The sequence below is a fragment of the Podarcis liolepis genome (assembly GCF_965112155.1).
Source record: "Podarcis liolepis genome assembly, chromosome: 14".
NCBI lineage: Eukaryota > Metazoa > Chordata > Lepidosauria > Squamata > Lacertidae > Podarcis > Podarcis liolepis.
In genome coordinates, this window is record NC_139569.1 from 11,055,909 (window position 1) to 11,075,599 (window position 19,691).

At 46.8% G+C, this 19,691-nt stretch overlaps 1 protein-coding gene across 9 annotated transcripts in view; it reads left to right on the top strand.

The window, feature by feature from the left end:
• Positions 1-19,691, top strand: part of EEF2K (eukaryotic elongation factor 2 kinase) — a 44,881-nt gene continuing 25,190 nt past the window's right edge. For 2 of the 9 annotated variants that reach the window (XM_083474308.1, XM_083474314.1), the window contains exons 1-5: positions 122-447; positions 10,174-10,287; positions 13,092-13,401; positions 14,804-14,854; positions 16,032-16,132. In XM_083474308.1, coding sequence (XP_083330434.1) covers positions 13,156-13,401; positions 14,804-14,854; positions 16,032-16,132 — 398 coding nt within the window. In that variant the 5' untranslated portion in view covers positions 122-447; positions 10,174-10,287; positions 13,092-13,155. Of the gene's footprint in view, positions 448-705; positions 985-10,173; positions 10,288-13,091; positions 13,402-14,803; positions 14,855-16,031; positions 16,133-19,691 lie in introns of those variants that run through there. The other 7 variants (XM_083474310.1, XM_083474315.1, XM_083474309.1 and 4 more) reach the window with 6 other exon arrangements.

Here is a 19,691-nt window from a genome sequence, read left to right on the forward strand (position 1 = left end):
AAACGCGCGCTCGATGCGCTATAAACCCGGTCTGCATGCGGACGCCCCGAAGCCCCGCCTGGCTCGGCTTGGAGAGCCGCCTCTTCCCTCCTTCCTGCTCCAGCTCCTCCTCCTGCTCCAGCCCGGGGTGAGAACGAGGCGTGCCGTCGGATCCCTCGCTGCGTAGGGCGAGTTCAGCAGGGAGGCTGCAGGCGCCGCGCTCCGGAACGTGCTCGGTGCGCCCCAGTCCCGTCCCCGGGGGAAGCAGCAGCAAAGCAGCAGCAGCCGGCGCGCGCGGCTCTTGCACGTCGCCTCTGCTCCTGGCACGCTTGCAAAAGCCTGGCCCGCCTCCCTGGAGGCGACTAGCTGGGCCGTCCTTCTGCAGAAAAGAGAGCGAGAGGGCTTGGCGAGGTGGAAAGCAAGCAGGAACCTTTGCTGTTTTGCAAAGGTGTGGATCTGCGTGGAAAGGTAGGCCCGGGGCTTGCAATTGATCCTGTCGTTTGTTTGGGGCGAGCAAAGCAAGGGAAAGCATTGGCATTGGCCTCGTGTGTATTTGCGTGGGTTTAGGTCAGCTTGGGTGCATAGGGGACGGTTGTGTTTGCAAGGCCGCCTTAGCTGCCTTTGCAGACGGCCCAAAGCTCTGGCTAGCGGCAATCGTGGCAGCCCGGGGAGGTTTCTCTTCCTGCCCCTCCTTAGGAGCGGGTAGATGCAAGCAGCGCCCGGGCTGACCCTCCTGCCATCCTCCCCTCCCGCCTTCTTTCGCTGACACGTCTGAATTCGAGAGCTTTCCTGGGAGCGTCCGCGCTGCTGACCTCAGTGCTGGCGACTGGGGTGTAGGTAGGGTTGCATCAACACACAACTGTGCTCTGGGTGACTGTGGGGGTTGCGAGCGGCCGTGTGGACAGAAACAAGCGTCTATTGTGTTCCTGGCTGCACAGTGGGCATTTTGTTTTATTTGCCTCTCGTGATTCGTTCTGTCAGTCATCGGGATCAGGAAGGGTTTGGGTGAGTTTGCGCATGTGTGGGTTGGGTTTTTAAATTTTCTGAAAACCAGGATCATGATCAGCTGAGTGTTTTTATGAACCGATCTCCAAATGCATTGTCATTTAATGAGAACAGATGGGGGGGGGGGAGGACAGCTCCTCCAGAGTATCTGTTGGTTGAATATGTCTCCTGATTTGTTTGCAGGGAGGTTAGACGAAGTTGGCGTTTGTTGAGGGTTTGTCCTCATCTGTTTGCGGGGAGGTCTGATGACAATTCATCAAGCCTTATCCCACGCTTTCCAGTGAACCTAAGAAGCTGCCTTCTACTGAGTCAGAAAATTGATCTAACTAGTTCAGTATTGTCTCCACTGACAGGCAAGGGATACCCCTAGCTCTCCTTATTGGAGAAACTGATCTTTTGGGGAAGCTGATTTCACTTGTACCAGATCTCCATTTTTAATTGCACAATTCAAATTTTCTGCAAAGTGATTGAATTGCACCTGAAAATAGCACGAGTTTGGAAACACCTTTGGTTGCATGTGTCCTTCTGTAGCGTTGTTGGGTTCTCTTTCCCTTTGGATCTGACTGAACACCATATTTGGATGGCGGAAGGAATTCTGTCTCCGATTAGACCGCAGTCCTATGCACAACAACTCGGAAGTAAGACCCATCAAATTAGGAATTAGTTATATGATTGCCACTTTGCAGCACAATCCTAGGCATGGCTACTTAAAAACAAGTCCCGGTGTGTTCAGTAGGGCTTAGTCCCAGGTAAGTGTGAGCAGGATTGCAGCCTTAGTTACTTTGTTTTGAAATTAATATACTGCATACTGCTTTATTCAACTATGGTTGACTGGTGATCCTCGACTACTTGTTCTGTTTAAAGGAAGGGATTTTCTCTTGTGGCAGAGAATGTGCTTTGCATATGGAAGGTCCCAGGATTTTACCCTCAGCCTTTCTAGGTAGGAATGGGAGTGAGCCTGGACAGTTGTTGGTTTAGACCAGTGTTTCCCAACCTTTTTTGGGCAAAGGCACACTTGTTTGATGAAAAAAATCTCGAGGCACACCACCATTACAGCCCCGTGACGTCAGCGCGCAGCGTCACGCCAGGAGGGACGCACGAAAGTGTAACTTTCAATTTTTTTCCCTCCCCCTTGCCGGGGAACCTCCAAGCTTTGGGGGTGGGGGGGGAGGAGGCAGCAAAGCGAGGGACTGAGGGTTGGGGAAGGGTTGGGGAAGAAGAGAAAGGGCTATTCCACTCCAGTCACGGGAGGGGAATATGTACTGGCCCAACTGGTGTGCGGTCTTCGGAAAGCGGGGTGCGGGAAGGAAGCCTAGGCTCGGGGTCCACCGACCTCGGCGGAGAAAGGCAACAACCGGAGCCGATGACAAGCCGGCGCGTGCGTGCAGCGGCTGGCCTCGAGCTCGGGAAGCTGCGCGCGGCGATGTTGACGCGGGGCGCGCGAGAGCTTGGGGGCGGGAGAGAGAGAGAAAGAGTTGGCAGCACCAGGCGCTGTTACTTATTGCGCTGCGGACGCTGCCAGCAACTGCGGTGGTTGTGCGGTGGCCGCCGCCGCAGAACGTCCTCGTCAGTCAGCTGAGCTGCCTGGCGGCGTAGGGAGCCGAGGGGCGGGGCTTCCTTTCTGAAGGAGCTGAGGATGGGGGTCCTCTGGCGCCTTCGTCGAAACTGTAAATAAAAACTGTAAATAAAAACTGTGGCTGCATTGTAGCTATATCCCGGCCTCGGATCCCCGCGGGATTTGCTTAATCCTTTGGAAGCCCCCTCCCCTCCCCGGCCCCCCATTGTTCTGTCGGGGGTCCCGCGCCCCCCTCTCGCCTGTCCCCCGGGCTTTGTTCTCGATTTGGAGAGGCAGCGAGGCTCAGCTCCGGCTCCGGGAGAGGGAGGCTGCCTTCCAGCCCGCCGTGCGCCCCGGGAGCCTGGACGGCGGGGACGGGAAGGAAGACGCTTTGGGGGGCGCGGGGCGCCGTCCCGCCGCCGCCTCTCCCAGCAGCCCGGCAGGTAGGGGAGGGTGCGGAGGGGCGCCCGGCGCGGAGCTGGGAGCCTCCGCGAGGCCCCGGCGCGGAGCTGGGAGCCTCCGCGAGGCCCCGGCGCGGAGCTGGGAGCCTCCGCGAGGCCCCGGCTCGACGGGGCGGGATAAAAAGGCGGTGCCAGCTCGCAGCGCCTCCCCGAGCGCCCTTTGCACTCCGACCGGCGGAAGCGGAGGCTACGCGGCTGCGGCCGCCCAGCCTGGCCGGGGATGGCGGGGCGCCAGGTACCGGCAGCCCTCGAGGGGAGGCGCCGGCGGCGTCCAGGGACCGCGCCCGCCCGGCCCGGGAGGCGGTGCAGCGCCAGATGTTGCCGCTGCTGGAGAGCCTCCGAGCCCCGGGAGGCTACGCACGGCGGTGGCGGCGGCGTCCAGGCGCGCTGGGGGATGCTGGAGCCGAGGGGGCGTCCGCGGGGGAAGGGACTCCCCCTTTTTTGGACTCGCTCGCGGCACACCAGGCATCATCTCGCGGCACACTAGTGTGCCGCGGAACACCGGTTGGGAAACACTGGTTTAGACAGCACCGAGTTAGATGCAACCGTCTTCAGATTTGGTACCCTGGACTGATCTGTGAGGAAGGCTGATACTTTTCTTCAGGGATGGGCCCAATTCTCACGTATCACCAAACCATGGCTAAGCATGAACCGGTGAGTGTGTGAATGCACAAAGCAAAAACTGTTGCTGCTTTCAACGTCTGCCTCCTGCTGCTGCTACACTACCTGTAGTTAAGCCATGGTTTGGTATAGCGTTGTATGCAAACCTCGGCTTGTGGGTTGTCTCGCTCCCAACAAACCACAAACTCTGACCAAGATTTGTTCTTGGGGGAGACAAACCATGAGCCTGGGTTTGGATGTAATCATAAGCCAAACTATGGCTGAGCTCCACGGGGGAGTGTAGCAGGCAGGATTTATCCCAAGTACGTGGGCGTTATCCCTCATTCATGCCTGACCATGTGTTGAGTTTCTGCTTCATGTGAACAGGTCTATGGACTCTCCGTTTCCCCTTCGCTCTGTAACATCTGTGTTAAAACCGCTGTGATGTTGACAGTCCCTAGCTGTAGCTGCAGCAGATTAGGAAAAGGCTGAGCAGGCAGAAAGTCATTTTGTTCAAGATTCAGCTATCCCAGTGTAAATGCTCCCAAAGGACAGGACGTTCGGTGCCTAAATGATGGGGTAGCGTTCTGCCAGGGTGCTTTGCAATAAGGAAGCAGCCATTATCTTTTAAGGAACGATTCCCTTCATGCTGCTATTTTCCAAAAGTGCTGTGTTGTGAAGCCTTGTCTTCTAGTACAGACACTAACCAGCTTGGAAAGTTGTTTCTGTGGGAGCACATTTGAAAGTAATGGAGAACAAGAAGGCTGCATAACTGCTTGAGGAAGGAGAATGGGCAAAGGGTTTGGAGTTGTGCCGGAAATAAGGGGAATGAATGCTGGTTTTCCTCAAATGCCAGCACCATAAATTAACATAGAACATGGTTGGGAAACCCAAATGAGGCCTTCTAGGCCTCCCCCCCCCCCGCCCTTGAAATTCCTCCCAGGCCAAACTCCACATTTTTACCCCCATGTAACATGTGTCAGTGGGGTATGCGGGTGGCGCTGTGGATAAAACCTCAGTGCCTAGGACTTGCTGATCGTAAGGTCGGTGGTTTGAATCCCCGCGGCGGGGTGAGCTCCCGCCATTCGGTCCGAGCTCCTGCCCACCTAGCAGTTCGAAAGCACCCCTAAGGGCAAGTAGATAAATAGGGACCGCTTACCTAGCGGGGAAGGTAAACAGCGTTTCCGTGTGTGGCGCTGGTGCTGGCTCGCCAGATGCAGCTTGTCACGCTGGCCACGTGACCTGGAGGTGTCTTCGGACAGCGCTGGCTCCCGGCCTCTAGAGCGAGTTGAGCGTGCAACCCCAGAGTCGGTCACGACTGGCCCGTACCTTTACCTTTACCTTAACATGTGTCAGTGAATTCTGATGATGCCCCTTCCTTGTCTGGAGAGAGAATAGGGGAGCTAGCCTGCTGTTAGGCTGGCCAAATCAGGAACACCCCAGATCCTGAGATTTCAGAGTACAAACCTGAGTCCTAGGGGTGGCCCTGGCCCCCGGTGATGTCAGAGGAGTAGGGCCTGGAGACAGAGGTTAATTGGGAGAAAGGAGTGGAGGAAGTGCTTGCGCTGCAGTTTGCAGCTGACTCTTGGTGGGTTGACGCTTGCAAGTTGCATCCACAATCTGTCTGATAGATAGGTAATTAAAGACACTCTGGTGGACCTGGAGATTTAAGCTTTCCACCTGGAGGGGGGCCAGGCAAACCTGGAGACATCAGGTCTGACCTGCAGGTCTGGCAACCCTGCTTACTGTACCAGGGTATTTATGTGAGGGGCATCACTGTAGGACACCAGAGTGTGTCATTAGTATGGTGTTTCTGTAGTGGAAGAGCATTTTAGAAACTGCGGCATCATAGTCCTGTACACGTTTACTTGAAAATAAGTCTGGCTGAGCTTTCTCCCTGGTGAGTGTGTCCCACTGAACACACTGGGACTTCTCCTGTGAGTAAACATCCTTAAGCTCGCAGTGCAAAAGAGCATTTACAGTAGGACATTGCTGGGTTTTAATGCACCGAGTGTTACGTAATGGAATTAAACATTCTGTAGTAGAACAAAGGCAGGGATGATTCTGATACCCAGGAATAGCCATTTGTGTTTTTCCAAAAGTAGGCTTCTGCTCACCGGCATAAATTACAACGAGATTGCAGCCTGCTTCCTTTTCTAAGCAGAGAATGTTCCTGGACTGTTTGATTGCAGGTTGTTGATGTACCGTAATGTCATGGCAATCAAAGGCACTCAGTCAGCAGTTCTGCTGATTGACAAGCTTGGATATGTTCACATATTTATGGGGATCTGAACATGGAACAGATGGAGGAAGGGGGGGATACTTCCCCCCCAAAAAACATGGCTGCACAGTACCAACCTCCTGCACTGTTAAATGTTATGCAATCGTTGCCGTGCCAACGCACCAAAGTGTTGCAAAAATAAATAAGTAAATAAACATTTAACTCCATATGTAGATATCTCATCATGTCCTACATTACTTGATCAGATTATAGCTTCATGGGGACTGAATCAACATACCTATCAGGTTTTAATTCAAAGAAAACCATACTTTGGGCTTACAATTTATGACCTGCATCACGTACAAAGATGAATACTAATTTGAATTTTCTGCATGGTTTGTGCAGAGTCTACTTTGCATTCAAACACTGCACGATTCCTTCACTTTCTGGATATTACAACCCAAGAGATTGTTGTGTTTCCTAAAGCTCGTTGCACACTGGGTACAAGCCCTAAAGAAGAAGTAAAAATAAATTTCCAAGATACGACATGGGTGGGGAATTGTTTCCGACAGTATTTGTTGGAATGCTGTGTAATATAACCGCTGCTGTTTTCAACATAAGGTAGCAGGCTCTGGAAACCTCACGGGACAAAGACAGCGTTCTGACTTACACTGTGAGCGCAGGCAGGAAGAAATGGAAATGACGGCCATAATCATCATTATAATAATTGATTCTGTGGTTTGGGAGAGAAAGTAGTTGTTGTCTCTGCAGATTTACTACTGAATAAATTTTGAAAGTAGCATTAAAAGTATTCTGTAACGCTGTTTCCCTCCCTCCCTGCTAGTAATTCAGTCAATCAGTCAATCTTTATTATTGCAAGTAATTATTATTTTGTAGCTATTGTAATGCTGAATTTAGAGCGCTGTTGCACTGTTCAGGGTGCAGATTATTACACACCTAACCTGGGCACAAGCCCCTGAGTGCACAGGCAGAGGATAGCAGTCTTGCATGCTTTTCTGTACTCTGTTAGATAGGGGTGTTTTACTGCGTTGCATTCCTGCTTTGCTGGGGGTTGGAATAGATGCCTTTTGGGGGTCCCTTGCATTTCTTTAGCACAATTATAGCTTTTCAGCTCTGATCCTGGCAAGTAACAAAATGCACTTTCTAAATTCCACACCGAATCGGTAACCCGTTGAGACGGCAATCCTAGGCAACTTGGAGTAAGTCCTAGTGGACTCGACACAACTTTTTTTCCTGAGCAGACATGCCTAGGGTTGTCTCGAGCCGCTGGGTCTTGTACCATTCCCAACTTGCACACTTTCTCAAGATCGTGGGCAACATTTGGAGATTACACAGTGTTCCCAGAGAGTGCTGAGAAACAGTTTTGGACAAGACAGTTCTGGGAACCAATGCTTCTGGTCGGGTGGGGTTTTTAATATATAGGCAAAGGGTGTAATTTTAATGCAGTGATGGTGAAGCCATGGCTATCCAGACATTATTGGACTCCAGATCCCTTCAGTTCCAGCCAGCCTGACCAACAGTCATGGATGATGAGCCATGTTGTGTATGTTACATGTTGTATGATAGTCTACCATACATCTGGAAGGCCATAGCTTCCATATGCTGGTTCTAAAGAAATGTGGGTTTTGAGTTAGAGGAGAAACTGAATAAATCCCACTTGCTTTCAGCCTGATCTCTAGATGTGTCTGGGTTTGTTTTTATATATAAAAGAATCACAGAGTTGGAAAGGTACCCCATGCAATACAGGAATCGCAGCTGAGGTTGTTTTGATTGATTGTGTTTATTGTAATTGGTTTTAGGATTTATGCTGTCTTTGTAAGTTGCTTTGAGTCACTTCCATGAGTAAAGCGATGGAGAAAAAGATAGTCTCACCTTTGCTTATTTGGAAGTAGGAATGGGGTAGAATTCAATTCACACTTACGCATATTTACAGGCAAAATTGTAACTCTGAAGAGTAAACTATGGAGCCCAGAATGACACCTGCAGAATGGCAAAAGCAGGAAGTGTACAATTTCCAAATATCATATCAGGAAACCTAGTTGTTGGTCATGGCCCTCAAGACCTAATTTGGGCTTATCAGCTGACAGTCTAGGGGACCTGTCCCAGAACACCTTCCTCAGTTCTGAGATGCAATTTGGCAAAAAAGCGGTATATAAATGTAGTCAGTAAATAAATAGGCTGTGTGTACACAACAGGCAGAAACTGATAACAGGAGCAGAAGTCAGCATTCTAAGAATTTCACCTTTTACTATTCAAGTTTCTAGTCCTTATGCTTTTTGAAATTCAGGAAAGGGGCAAAAATGTTGCAAAAAGGAGCGTATTCAATTAAGTTCCATCTCTCATGATCTATATCTCTTGGAGAATTCACAGAATTTGGGGGAAGCAGAATTTGGATTATCTTATTTTGCGGGACAAGGGAATATATACATAGCACCATGATGAAATATCAGGTTGACCATCAATAGTAAGAACCTTCTTGGAGCTGCCAAAACAATTCCAGCTTGAGCACAGGGCAAGTTGCCATCCTTTTAGATGAACCTTTTAAATAAAAGGTCTCTGTCCTCTTATTGGCACAAGGTAGGGAGACCGGCCTCATTTCACAGGCTCATTGAGGTCTCGAGCAGCAGAATGACTGGGGGTGGCAGGAAGAGAGTCTTCTCATTTGGCACCTGTACATGGCTGCCTCCTTAAAACAGAGAAAGCACAGGATGTTCTCCTGGAAGCAAACAGCTCTCTGCTCCTACATGCCAGGAAGATAAGGCCTGGAATTGGATCTGTTTCAGAAGCATGTTCAGTACTGCTGATGGTGCAGCGTTAGTACTCAAGCTTAGAGCACAAGAGAAGTGCATTTGAATATTCTCTGCACGAGATTTCCAGTTTTTAATAATAATAATTAATAAAAAAAAATTGGTCTCCGGGGTTGTTGTTGTGTGTGTGTTCTCCAAATCTTGGGGAATATGCATGGAGGTCTAATGGACTGCAAACCCCCCCCCCCAATCAACGCTCTGAATATTTCTCTTCCTGGTTTTTGTAATCTTTCATCATTCATGTAGTTGTGTGGCTTGGTTTAAGGCCAGAAATCAAACCAAACAAACTTGTTCCTGTGGAAACAAGGAATGCCACAGAAGGTTACTTATTACTTTATTGCAGGGGTCAGCAACCTTTTCAGCCGTGGGCCGGTCCACCGTCCCTCAGACCATGTGGTGGGCCGAACTATATATTTTTTTGGGGGGGGAATGAACGAATTCCCATGCCCCACAAATAACCCAGAGATGCATTTTAAATAAAAGCACACATTCTACTCATGTAAAAACACTAAGCAGGCCCCACAAATAACCCAGAGATGCATTTTAAATAAAAGCACACATTCTACTCATGTAAAAACACGCTGATTCCTGGACCGTCCGCAGGCGCAATTGAGAAGGTGATTGGGCTGCATCCGGCCCATGGGCCTTAGCTTGCCTACCCCTGCTTTATTGTTTAGTGACAATTGTTTAGGTAATTCTGGCCCAGGCTTAAGGAGGTGCCATTTATACAATTAGCAATTGCATGGGCGATTTTTTAACAGTAAGCAGGGGAGGCTGATTTGAATCAGGTGGCAGGAAAGGATTAAAACCCCTTTGTGCTCCCCCCCCTGCCAGGAACCTCCTGGTTAGTATTGGGCCCCGTGCCTGCTACTTATTTTGTAAAATGATAAAGTAGTTGCGGTGTGAGAGCCAATATGGTATAGCGGTTAGCGTGTTGGACTAGGACCTGGGAGACCAGGGTTCGAATCCTCCCTCCGTCATGCAGCTCACTGGGTTACCTTGGGCCAGTCAGTCTCTCAGCCTAACCTCCTTCACAGGGTTGTTTGTAAGGATATGCCACCTTGAGCTCTTTGGCAGAAAGGTGGGGCAGAAATGAATAAATACATATAAATCCATCCATGCAATTGCTAATTGTCTTCTCTATGTGTTCAATGCTGGGGTCCTTCATTGGAGCAGGATCAGTCCAGCCCAGCCGTGGAGGCAAACAAGGCAGCTGTCTAGGTGGCTCCACGCTTTTAAGAAGTTGGCGGGGGGGTGGAATACACTGGTGCCATCGGTTGTTTCCTTTAGCTTGATATTTTCTGCTCAGATTGAACAGCCTCATTGAAAGTTGTGCTGCTTTTCCGCAGAGAATCACATATGCACTTGCCTTTCACTGGGAAAATACCATCTCTAATTTTAGCTTGTGTCTTACTTTAGAAGAGGTCAGAGGAGCATTGCACTGTGCCTGACGGTGAGATTTGTGGCAGGCCAGCTCTTAGCAGTAGTGGTGGCTAACGGGGCATTTTTCTCCTTTACCTACAGGGTTATTGTTTTTACAACTGCTGGTACTTCTGTGCGGCCTCCTGCCTCACTCCATTCCTGCCACGTGAGGAGGCTTGCGTTCAACTTCTGCTGCCGGAAGTTGATCCACCATAGGTAAGCGCTTTTCCTTCTTATTGACTTTAACTGTAGGGTGAATTCACTGCGTGGATCTTCAGCAAACTAGTCTCTGTGCCTGCGTTTCCACATCTGAGATAAAACGGAAAGGTCTCTTTAAGGCAGTACCTTGCTTTTGCACCAAGCAACCTGGGAGTCATTGATGATTTGTTATTTAGTGATTAAGCAGGGTCCTTCACTGTGCTCTTTTTGGCGCCTCCTAAAAAAATTCTTGCTTTGACAAGACAACCCAGATGTTTAGAAAGCTAAGTTATTCTAATCTGTTTTAGTATTTTAACTTTTGTATGCCTTAAAGTATGGTTGTGTGTGCAAGAGCATTAAGGTAGAAGAACATAAAAATAAGATAATAATTAAGCAGAAGCAGTAAATATTTAAAGAACCAGAAGGGGAAGTTGAGGGAAGTCACGAGGAGGGGGGGGGGCGCGCTTCTTTTTTCTTTTGTATGATAAATGTTACATTTTGTTGTCTGATTGAATATAAAACTGCAAAAATTCAATAAAAGTTCATTTAAAAATAAAATAAATTATGTTTGTGGATTTTTCTCCATGTTAGCACTTTATCTTTTTGCAAACCATTTTTAGGTTGTTGTTTTTTTACATCCGAGTGCTGTGTAAATGTTACAAAGCAAGTTAGTAAATAGATAGATTAAAACAATTAATAATTCCGCCTTTCATTTCTAGAAGAAATACCAGTTGCTAATCAGAGACACAGTATGGAATCAGTTTGAGGCTGTGTCTTTGTTGTTTGTTCAGATATGTTTCATGTGTAGAGTACTGATGGTCTTCAACAAAATGTGCTTCTGTAGCCAGCCAGCCAGCCAGCTATAACCCCCTCCACAATACTCCATTGATTCCATTCCCTTTCCACCTAGTGTTCCATTCACCACTCAAGACAGTTTTCTGTACCCACTGAGCATGCCCAGCCCTCATTGGACTGTTTGGGGAAGTCACCCTCCTGTTAGATTCCTCCCCTACCTCCCCCCCCTGCTAAGAATTTATTGTACTTCTGAAAATCTTGGGGTTCCCACCTAGGGGTTCTTTTATGTCTGTAGGTGGTGGCATTTTGGCTGTGCAAATTTTGGCATGTGCAGCCTGGGCATGGGAAATAGAGGGAGCGATTTACCCTCAGTCTAGGTTTGATGAGCTTGAAATGTCTTGGATAAACACCCACCAAAGTGCTGGCACTAATTGGACCAGTGGCTCAGCTGGAAAGAGTTGCGGTGAGGTCCCTTCCCAAGAGAGTTGGATTGAGAAATTTCTGGATGCATTGCACAATTTAGCCTTTGCAAGTAAGCGTTTAAGCTCCACCCACCCACCCCAAATCTTCCCCAACCTTTTTAAAAACGAGTTCTGCTCAGAAACAATGATGATGAGACGTATTATTTACCAGGCGCCATACAGAAGGTAGAATTACATCGCCCTGCCCTCAGGCTTGCAGTCTCATAAAAGGAGAGTGAAATAAAGGCATGGAACCGGAGGGGGAGGAAACCAGATCAGAAGTTAGCTGGAAAAAAGGCTAAGGGAAGTCCCGTGTTTTTAAATGATGGAAGCATGCCTCTACGGTATATGTGGAATTCATCTAAGACACAACCTTAGCCATAGAGAAGGGCTGTATCTTAGCCATGGGTTATCTGTTTTTGTACGCAGGAAGTCCCAGGTATGTCCAGTTCAGGGGCTGGGAGAGAATCCTGTCTGATGCCCTGCAAAGCCACTACCAGATGGTGTGTAGAGCATGGGTAGGCAGACTAAGGCCCAGGGGCCGAATCCGGCTGAATCGCCTTCTAAATCCGGCCTGCGGACGGTCCGAGAATCAGTGTGTTTTTACATGAGTAGAAAGTTTGCTTTTATTTAAAATGCTTCTCTGGGTTATTTGTGGGGCCTGCCTGGTGTTTTTACAGGGGCTCGTCTGGTGCTGTGGAGAAGGGAAGGGAGAGTCGGTTGAGGGGGTGGCTTATAGTCCGGCCCCCCACAAGGTCTGAGGGACAGTGGATCAGCCCCTTGCTGAAAAAGTTTGCTGACCCCTGCTTTAGGGGAAGCTGTGACAGTTTAAAGTCGTATAACACTGCTTTAAATTAATAATGTGGATATGGCCAGGGTGCTTTTTTCAAGCCAGGAGGTAGGAGACAAATTCCATCCATACGGCCTGCATCGTCTCTGGTTGGTGGGTGAGGCAAGGCATGTCTTCTCCATTGCTGAGAAGACCTCTGCTTCAGCCCTCTCTGCCTCCCAGGAATGTGAACTGCTACCCCACCTGGGAATACAGGCCTCAACAAGAAGACACTTCATATTTATCCAGGATCTGGGATATTTCTCCAGGTTAGGATGGAGCGCCACAAGCCTGAGCTTGCAGGTAACTTCACCTGTTCTCCCCCACATCATGAATGAAGAAACGGCAGCAAAGAGAAACGAGAGATCTCCGTTGGCTCAGGAACTGCACTCTGCGATAAAAGCAACATTCAAACCGTCTCATCGTTTTATTAACCACCACGGGAACCGCCCAAATCTTTAAAGGAACGCCACAAACAGAATGCAGCTGTTTTCACACACTAGGCTGATTTCACTAACTCCTTTCCTCAGCGTAATTTTTAAAAGGCATATATTGATTTATTCTTTTTTTGCAAACCGCTTTCAGGTTTATTCAGGGTTTGTTTTGTTTTTACAACCAAGCGGCATGTAACTTTTATTAAATGAACAAATGTAAAGCCTAAAGATTCCTACATACTGACCCATTCCCCCCCCCCCCCGTTAATTCAGATATTGATCTCCCGCCTTTCTTTTCTTTAGGTTCCTTCATTTGTAATACTGGCTACTTCAACCCCCACACGAGCAAAGCCACTCTCCCACCAGTATGGCGGAAGAAGACCTTATCTTTCACATGGAATGCTTCGATAACAGCAAGCCAGCGAAAGCAGTCTCTGGGAATTACCACGACACCGATAGCGAGGATGAAGATAATTACTATATCTGCCCGATAACAGATGACCCTGTTGCAAACAAGGCAGCTGGTGACAAAGTCAGCAACTATTACACCAACTTGATGAAAAATGAGCTGTATTCATCCAGCGCTTCTCCTAGGAGTTCTTTTGACATCAAGGTTAGTCCACGCCAGTCTCTCTCTTTCTTGGCTTTTCCTGGGCTGGCATGAGGTCAAAACTTTCTTCCCCTGCTTTGTTTCTTGTAACTAACTACCGTGATGTACAACTTGCGTGCATTTTGCCCAGACCTGTAGCTGCTCTCAAGACAATGGCCCACCCCTTTAGACCAATTTGCAGTTTGCTCATTTCCTGTGCGTAGACCGAAGTGTGAAGCCGTAAACATTCGGCACAGAGCAGACTTGTGTGTTTGTAAATATACAGAAGACACAGGTTGTGGAGCTGCAAATGATCATGGCCACAAATGTTGGCAAAGTCTGTTAAATAACCCAGACGGAGTCCAAAGAGAAAATAAATCCTGGTAGTACTTTGCTGAGGAAACTGAACGGAAGGCAATGTATAATTTGAAGAGAAAGGAACAGACATGTGCTGTCTTTCTCTCTCTCTCTCCAGGCCTTGTACATAGCAGGGAGGCATCCAAGCAAGCATACAAAGGAAAACTCCCTCAGAACTACACAGCTTATCAAGGCTGTGTGCCACCTCAGCAAAACATCATTCCACCTGAACTGCAGCCCTTGTTGAGCTGGCTTTGGTCCTAAGGCCTCCATCATTATAATAATTATTGGCAACTCTCCATTTTCAATTATAATTACTTTCTGTGATAGCAATGTATTACGTACTCTTCAGCCATTGCTCTCTGTGGGATGCGAGACAACAAAAAGCTACAAGATTCACAATAAATAAAAGCATAACTAGTTGCAGCAAGCTGTTTCATAAAAGCAGCATAAACGAAAGGTAGAGCCAAAAGGTATTGGCAGGTAAAATGGGTTTTCACCTGGTGCACCTGGCAGACCTCTCTGGGAAGGTGTTTTCCCAACTAGGGTGCCATAGCTGAAAAGGCCCTGCCTCCCACCACCATCTCTCTTCCTTCTGATGTCAAAGGGACATGGACAAATTTAGTGTGTTTACCTTTGAATGACACCGCTCTGTGTGCAGCAAACATAATTGCCATGTGACTCATTTGAAAACTCTGGCCCTTGCCGTTAGCTTCCATATATGGGATGTTGTCACTGATGTTTCTTAAGAAGTATCACTCTGGGCCAGAAGTTAGATGTCTGTCAGTGAAAGGCTGTTGGGAAGCAGAGGAGAGGAACACCAGTTGAAAGAGAAGAGAGCAGGACTGTATTCTAGATGATCATAGAATTGTAGACTTGGAATGGATCCCAAAGGTCATCTGGTCACAATCCCCTGCAGTGCAGGAAAGCGTAGAAAAACTGGCTTTCAAAAACTTTCACCAAGCACCATGGATGTGTTGATTGTCTTGAAAAGTGACTTTCATTTAAATGCTATTTTGCTCTGTTCTACATGTCTTCTGCTTAATTGTTTCTCATGTATGTCCTTTAGAATGGCACTCAGCAGCATTCTAAGCATGGCTCTGCCGTTGACCATAGCCGGGTAGGTCAAAAATGAATGCAGCAACATTTTAAAATAAATTTCTTGTTTGAGGTGGGCAAGTGGTTTAAAACCCAGATCCCACCATTCCCAGAAAAATCATATGCAGTTTTGTGCACACTTCTCTTAATAAACACAGTTTTGTATGCAGTTTCCCCCCACATAAGCATTTTCACTAATACGCACATTTTGTGCACAGGATTGGGCTGAGTGTCTTGGAGAATGAAACAGCCATTTGTCTGGAGTTGTAATATTCATCTGCATCCTTTACATACTAACATTATTTTTGCTTCATGTGGTGAGCTTTTTGTGGTGAGCTTTTTGGTTCATTTTCCATCGGCTTTTGCTTCTCAGTTTGATTATATGTAGCTTGTTTTGTGTGTGTCCCCCCCCCTTACTTTTTCCTCAAGAGCATGTTTGAGTTTGACTGTATCACTGGGACATTAAAAAATAAGAAGAGGAATGCATGAGCAGATCCAAAGAAAGAATATGTCTGGCTGAGATTAGCGGTCAAGGGGCTCCCACCAGCTGAGACAGGGACGTACTCCCAAAATATTTTGTTGTAAAAGAAAATAACTCTGCTTTAAAAGAAAAACACGAGTTCAGTCTTGGCTCTCGTGTTGGTTATCATTTGTTGAGCAAGTTAAGTTAATTTGGATAGGCAGAAAATATTAAAAATACATTTAAGGAACCGCACAAAGAGGGGGAAGGAAGTCAAGTTTTGAAATGTAGAAAGGACTGTAAAATTATTGAAATTTATAAAATTGAAAATCATAAATAAAATATGTTTTTTAAAAAGAAAAATTTAAAAGCAAAATGCATTCAGCGGAGGGCCGTCCTTACACATATTTACCTCCCCACTCCTTGATGAGAGATATATATATATATATATATATATATATATATATATATATATATATATATGTATATATATATATATGTGAGAGATGTCAGTGTAGTGCAGGCAGGTGTGGTTTTTCCAAAACCGGTCCAAATGTAGAGGCAGGCCCACGAGACTTGTGTCCGCAGACAAATATCCTTTATCCTGCACCGTTTTCGGGCTCTCTCTGTGTGCTTCCCTTTGCAAGACTGAGGTCCAAAAGTACGATGGGAGATCAGTGATTGTGCATTATCTCTGACGGCCTTTTGTGAATAACTCGACACTTTCCAACTTCTGCAGCAAGCCTGGAAGCACGCCATTGAGAAAGCCAAGCACATGCCTGACCCATGGGCAGAATTTCATCTGGAGGACATTGAAACAGAAAACGCAACACGTTACAGGTTTGTAGGCACTTCTGCTTCTAGTACTGATGTTCCATGTGTGTCCCTCTGGGCTTAGGTGAGGGGCAGGGGCACATCCACCAATGGTGGCACAGATTTCATACAAGATCTTGCCTATTTTGGGTGAGATCTTGCCCCAAATCCCATGAGATTTATTTTTATTTTTTTGCTCTACAAAATTTTGTGCGATTTCGGGCAAGATCTCGCCCCAAACGGGCACAATGTTGCCCAAAATTGGTGCCGATTTGCAGCATCACTTCTCTGCTGTTGGCAGAGGTCGCAGGCCAGGCGGGAGACCTGCAGGCGGGCAGCCTGAGGCAGTGACTTCATCCTGCCCAACGGCTGAGCCGGCACTGGCAGGGCTATGTGTCAAAGGGGTTTGTTTCTTTTTCAAAATAGTCCATCTTGAAGCATCTTGAAGCAGAGGCAAATATTAATATCTCTCTCTCTCCCTGAGTATGGACTTTTTAGTGGCACCCTAGGAGGAAAAATATGTGATCAGGAAGATGTTAAGAGGCTTGCTGCTGATTGATGTGCAAATAGGTTAAACAAAATGGGCAATAACCACATTACTCCTTTTAATTAGTTGTTGTATTTATGGCTCTTGCCTGTATGCCCTGATAGGTTCTTGCTTGCGGGTGTTCTGTTCTATTTCACCTGTTATTGTTAACTTCCATTGCAGGTTTTTAAAATAAATACCAACCAACAATTTAGGTAACCTTTATCTGAACCGGAGTTAAGCTGGTAATCCAGAGTCCGTGTGGCTTGTCCATTACTGCCCCCTGCCTCACCCCTTGTAAACATGTCTTGCACGTATCCTGATTTTTGATTCTCCAAATCTTATCTTTTTCTTCTTTATCCCAAGCTACAATTGAGCTCATTGGCGCTGTCTTAGGAATTAAATCTTCATAAGGAAGAAAGCTTCCAACATGCTTTTATGCAAAGCTATAAATAGTTGGGCCTCTTCGTAACGCGCTGTGCCATTCTTAAAATAGTGTTTGCTTTCTCTCGGGTGTGCGTGCTCCTCTGCTACGCACAGCCAGAATGTAAACCTTTAAAAAACGACTGGTGCAGGCGTGCGCAGAGCAGAACTGACCTCTGACTTGTGTGCGTTCCTGCTGGGCAGACAAGCTCATCGGAACATGCTGTACATAATGCACATCTGAAGTGTGCATTCGCTGGGTGTGAAATGAGTTCAGCTAAGCATCTTATGGCAGGATTACATGAGGAAAGGTGGAGGAAAACTGACAGAAATAGATTGTTGCCCAACACATTTCAATTATTACAGTGGTACCTCTGGTTAAGAACTTAATTCGTTCTGAAGGTCTGTTCTTAACCTGAAACTATTCTTAACCCGAAGCACCACTTTAGTTAACGGGGCCTGCTGCTGCGCTGCCGCTGCACAATTTCTGTTCTCATCCCAAAGCAAAGTTCTTAACCCGAGGTAATATTTCTGGGTTAGCAGAGTCTGTAACCTGAAGTGTATGTAACCTGAAGCGTATGTAACCCGAGGTACCACTCTCTTTTCCTATTAAAAAGATCTTGAATCGCAGTCTCTGCAGAAAAAGACAGATAACATTTGAAATACATTGACTGATAAATGGTCTCCTGTGCGACTTTTAAGGAAAATGTTGGACACACCCTTCTTCCCAGGTCATGTCAGTCCTTTGCTTAATCTGAAACCCCCATTCCATTATAAACGAAAACCTCAGGAAAACCAGTCATGGAGCTATATGGAAATCTGTAATCCCTCCATAAAATATTATAACCTCATGAAAACACTTTTGTTTCGACAAGGTTTTCCAGCTGGATGAAAAAGTATCCACCTTAGGTGTTTATTCTGAATTGTTTTTCAAACTTCCATTGTTTCATACTGTATTTTAAACTACTTTATGTTGCAGCCCTCAATGCCACCTCCCCTGCTGCCACCAAATGCTGTCCCAAGATTTTCCCCAAACCTTGGATCAGATTTGGGAATGGGGGCAAGGGCTGTGGAAGGAAGGGGGAATAATAGAAAATTGCCTCCTAGTACCTCTTCATAGAGGCCTCCACAGGATAAAGGAGCTTCTGTGAATGGTTGCAGTTGGGTAAAAAACAATGGCTAAAATGTTTTGATTTGAAAGACAGTTAAATTGACCTTTTAATTGACGATACCTGATGGGTGCTTATTTTTATATGTTTTATTACAAATACTGTGCATGTGTGTTTTAAATTCTATTTTCCCTCTCTGGTTATTTGAGGGGGGGGTTATTGGGTTGTTCTTGTTTTCATTTTGATTGTATATTTTGTGTTTTTATATTGTGATTTTATCCTGTGAACCTCCATGAGACCTGTGGGCATGGGGCGGTATATAAATGTTAATAATAATAAATTTGTGGTATGAGACTCACATGAAAGGCAATTCACAAGATCATAGAATCATAGAGTTGGAAGAGACCACAAGGGCCATTGAGTCCAACCCCCTGCCAAGCAGGAAACACCATCAGAGCACTCCTGACATATGGCTGTCAAGCCTCTGCTTAAAGACCTCCAAAGGAGGAGACTCCACCACACTCCTTGGCAGCAAATTCCACTGTCAAACAGCTCTTACTGTCAGGAAGTTCTTCCTAATGTTTAGGTGGAATCTTCTTTCTTGTAGTTTGGATCCATTGCTCTGTGTCCGCTTCTCTGGAGCAGCAGAAAACAACCTTTCTCCCTCCTCTATGTGACATCCTTTTATATATTTGAACATGGCTATCATATCACCCCTTAACCTCCTCTTCTCCAGGCTAAACATGCCCAGCTCCCTTAGCCGTTCCTCATAAGGCATCGTTTCCAGGCCTTTGACCATTTTGGTTGCCCTCCTCTGGACACGTTCCAGTTTGTCAGTGTCCTTCTTGAATTGTGGTGCTCAGAACTGGACACAGTACTCCAGGTGAGGTCTGACCAGAACAGAATACAGTGGCACTATTACTTCCCTTGATCTAGATGCTATACTCCTATTGATGCAGCCCAGAATTGCATTGGCTTTTTTAGCTGCCGCGTCACACTGTTGGCTCATGTCAAGTTTGTGGTCAACCAAGACTCCTAGATCCTTTTCACATGTACTGCTCTCAAGCCAGGTGTCACCCATCTTGTATTTGTGCCTCTCATTTTTTTTGCCCAAGTGCAATACTTTACATTTCTCCCTGTTAAAATTCATCTTGTTTGTTTTTGCCCAGTTCTCTAATCTGTCAAGGTCGTTTTGAAGTGTGATCCTGTCCTCTGGGGTGTTAGCCACCCCTCCCAGTTTGGTGTCATCTGCAAATTTGATCAGGATGCCCTTGAGTCCATCATCCAAGTCGTTGATAAAAATGTTGAATAAGACCGGGCCCAAGACAGAACCCTGTTGCACCCCACTAGTCACTCTTCTCCTGGATGATAATGACACAGACCAGTTCTTCCAGTTTCACATGAGCTTCATGTGTGTTGAATACCATGTAGTGATAAACAACATGTGAATCCACATGTACAGAATTGCACATAAGCCAGATTGTGGCTGCCTCCACACCATACATTTAAAAGCTAATTTAAAGTGCGC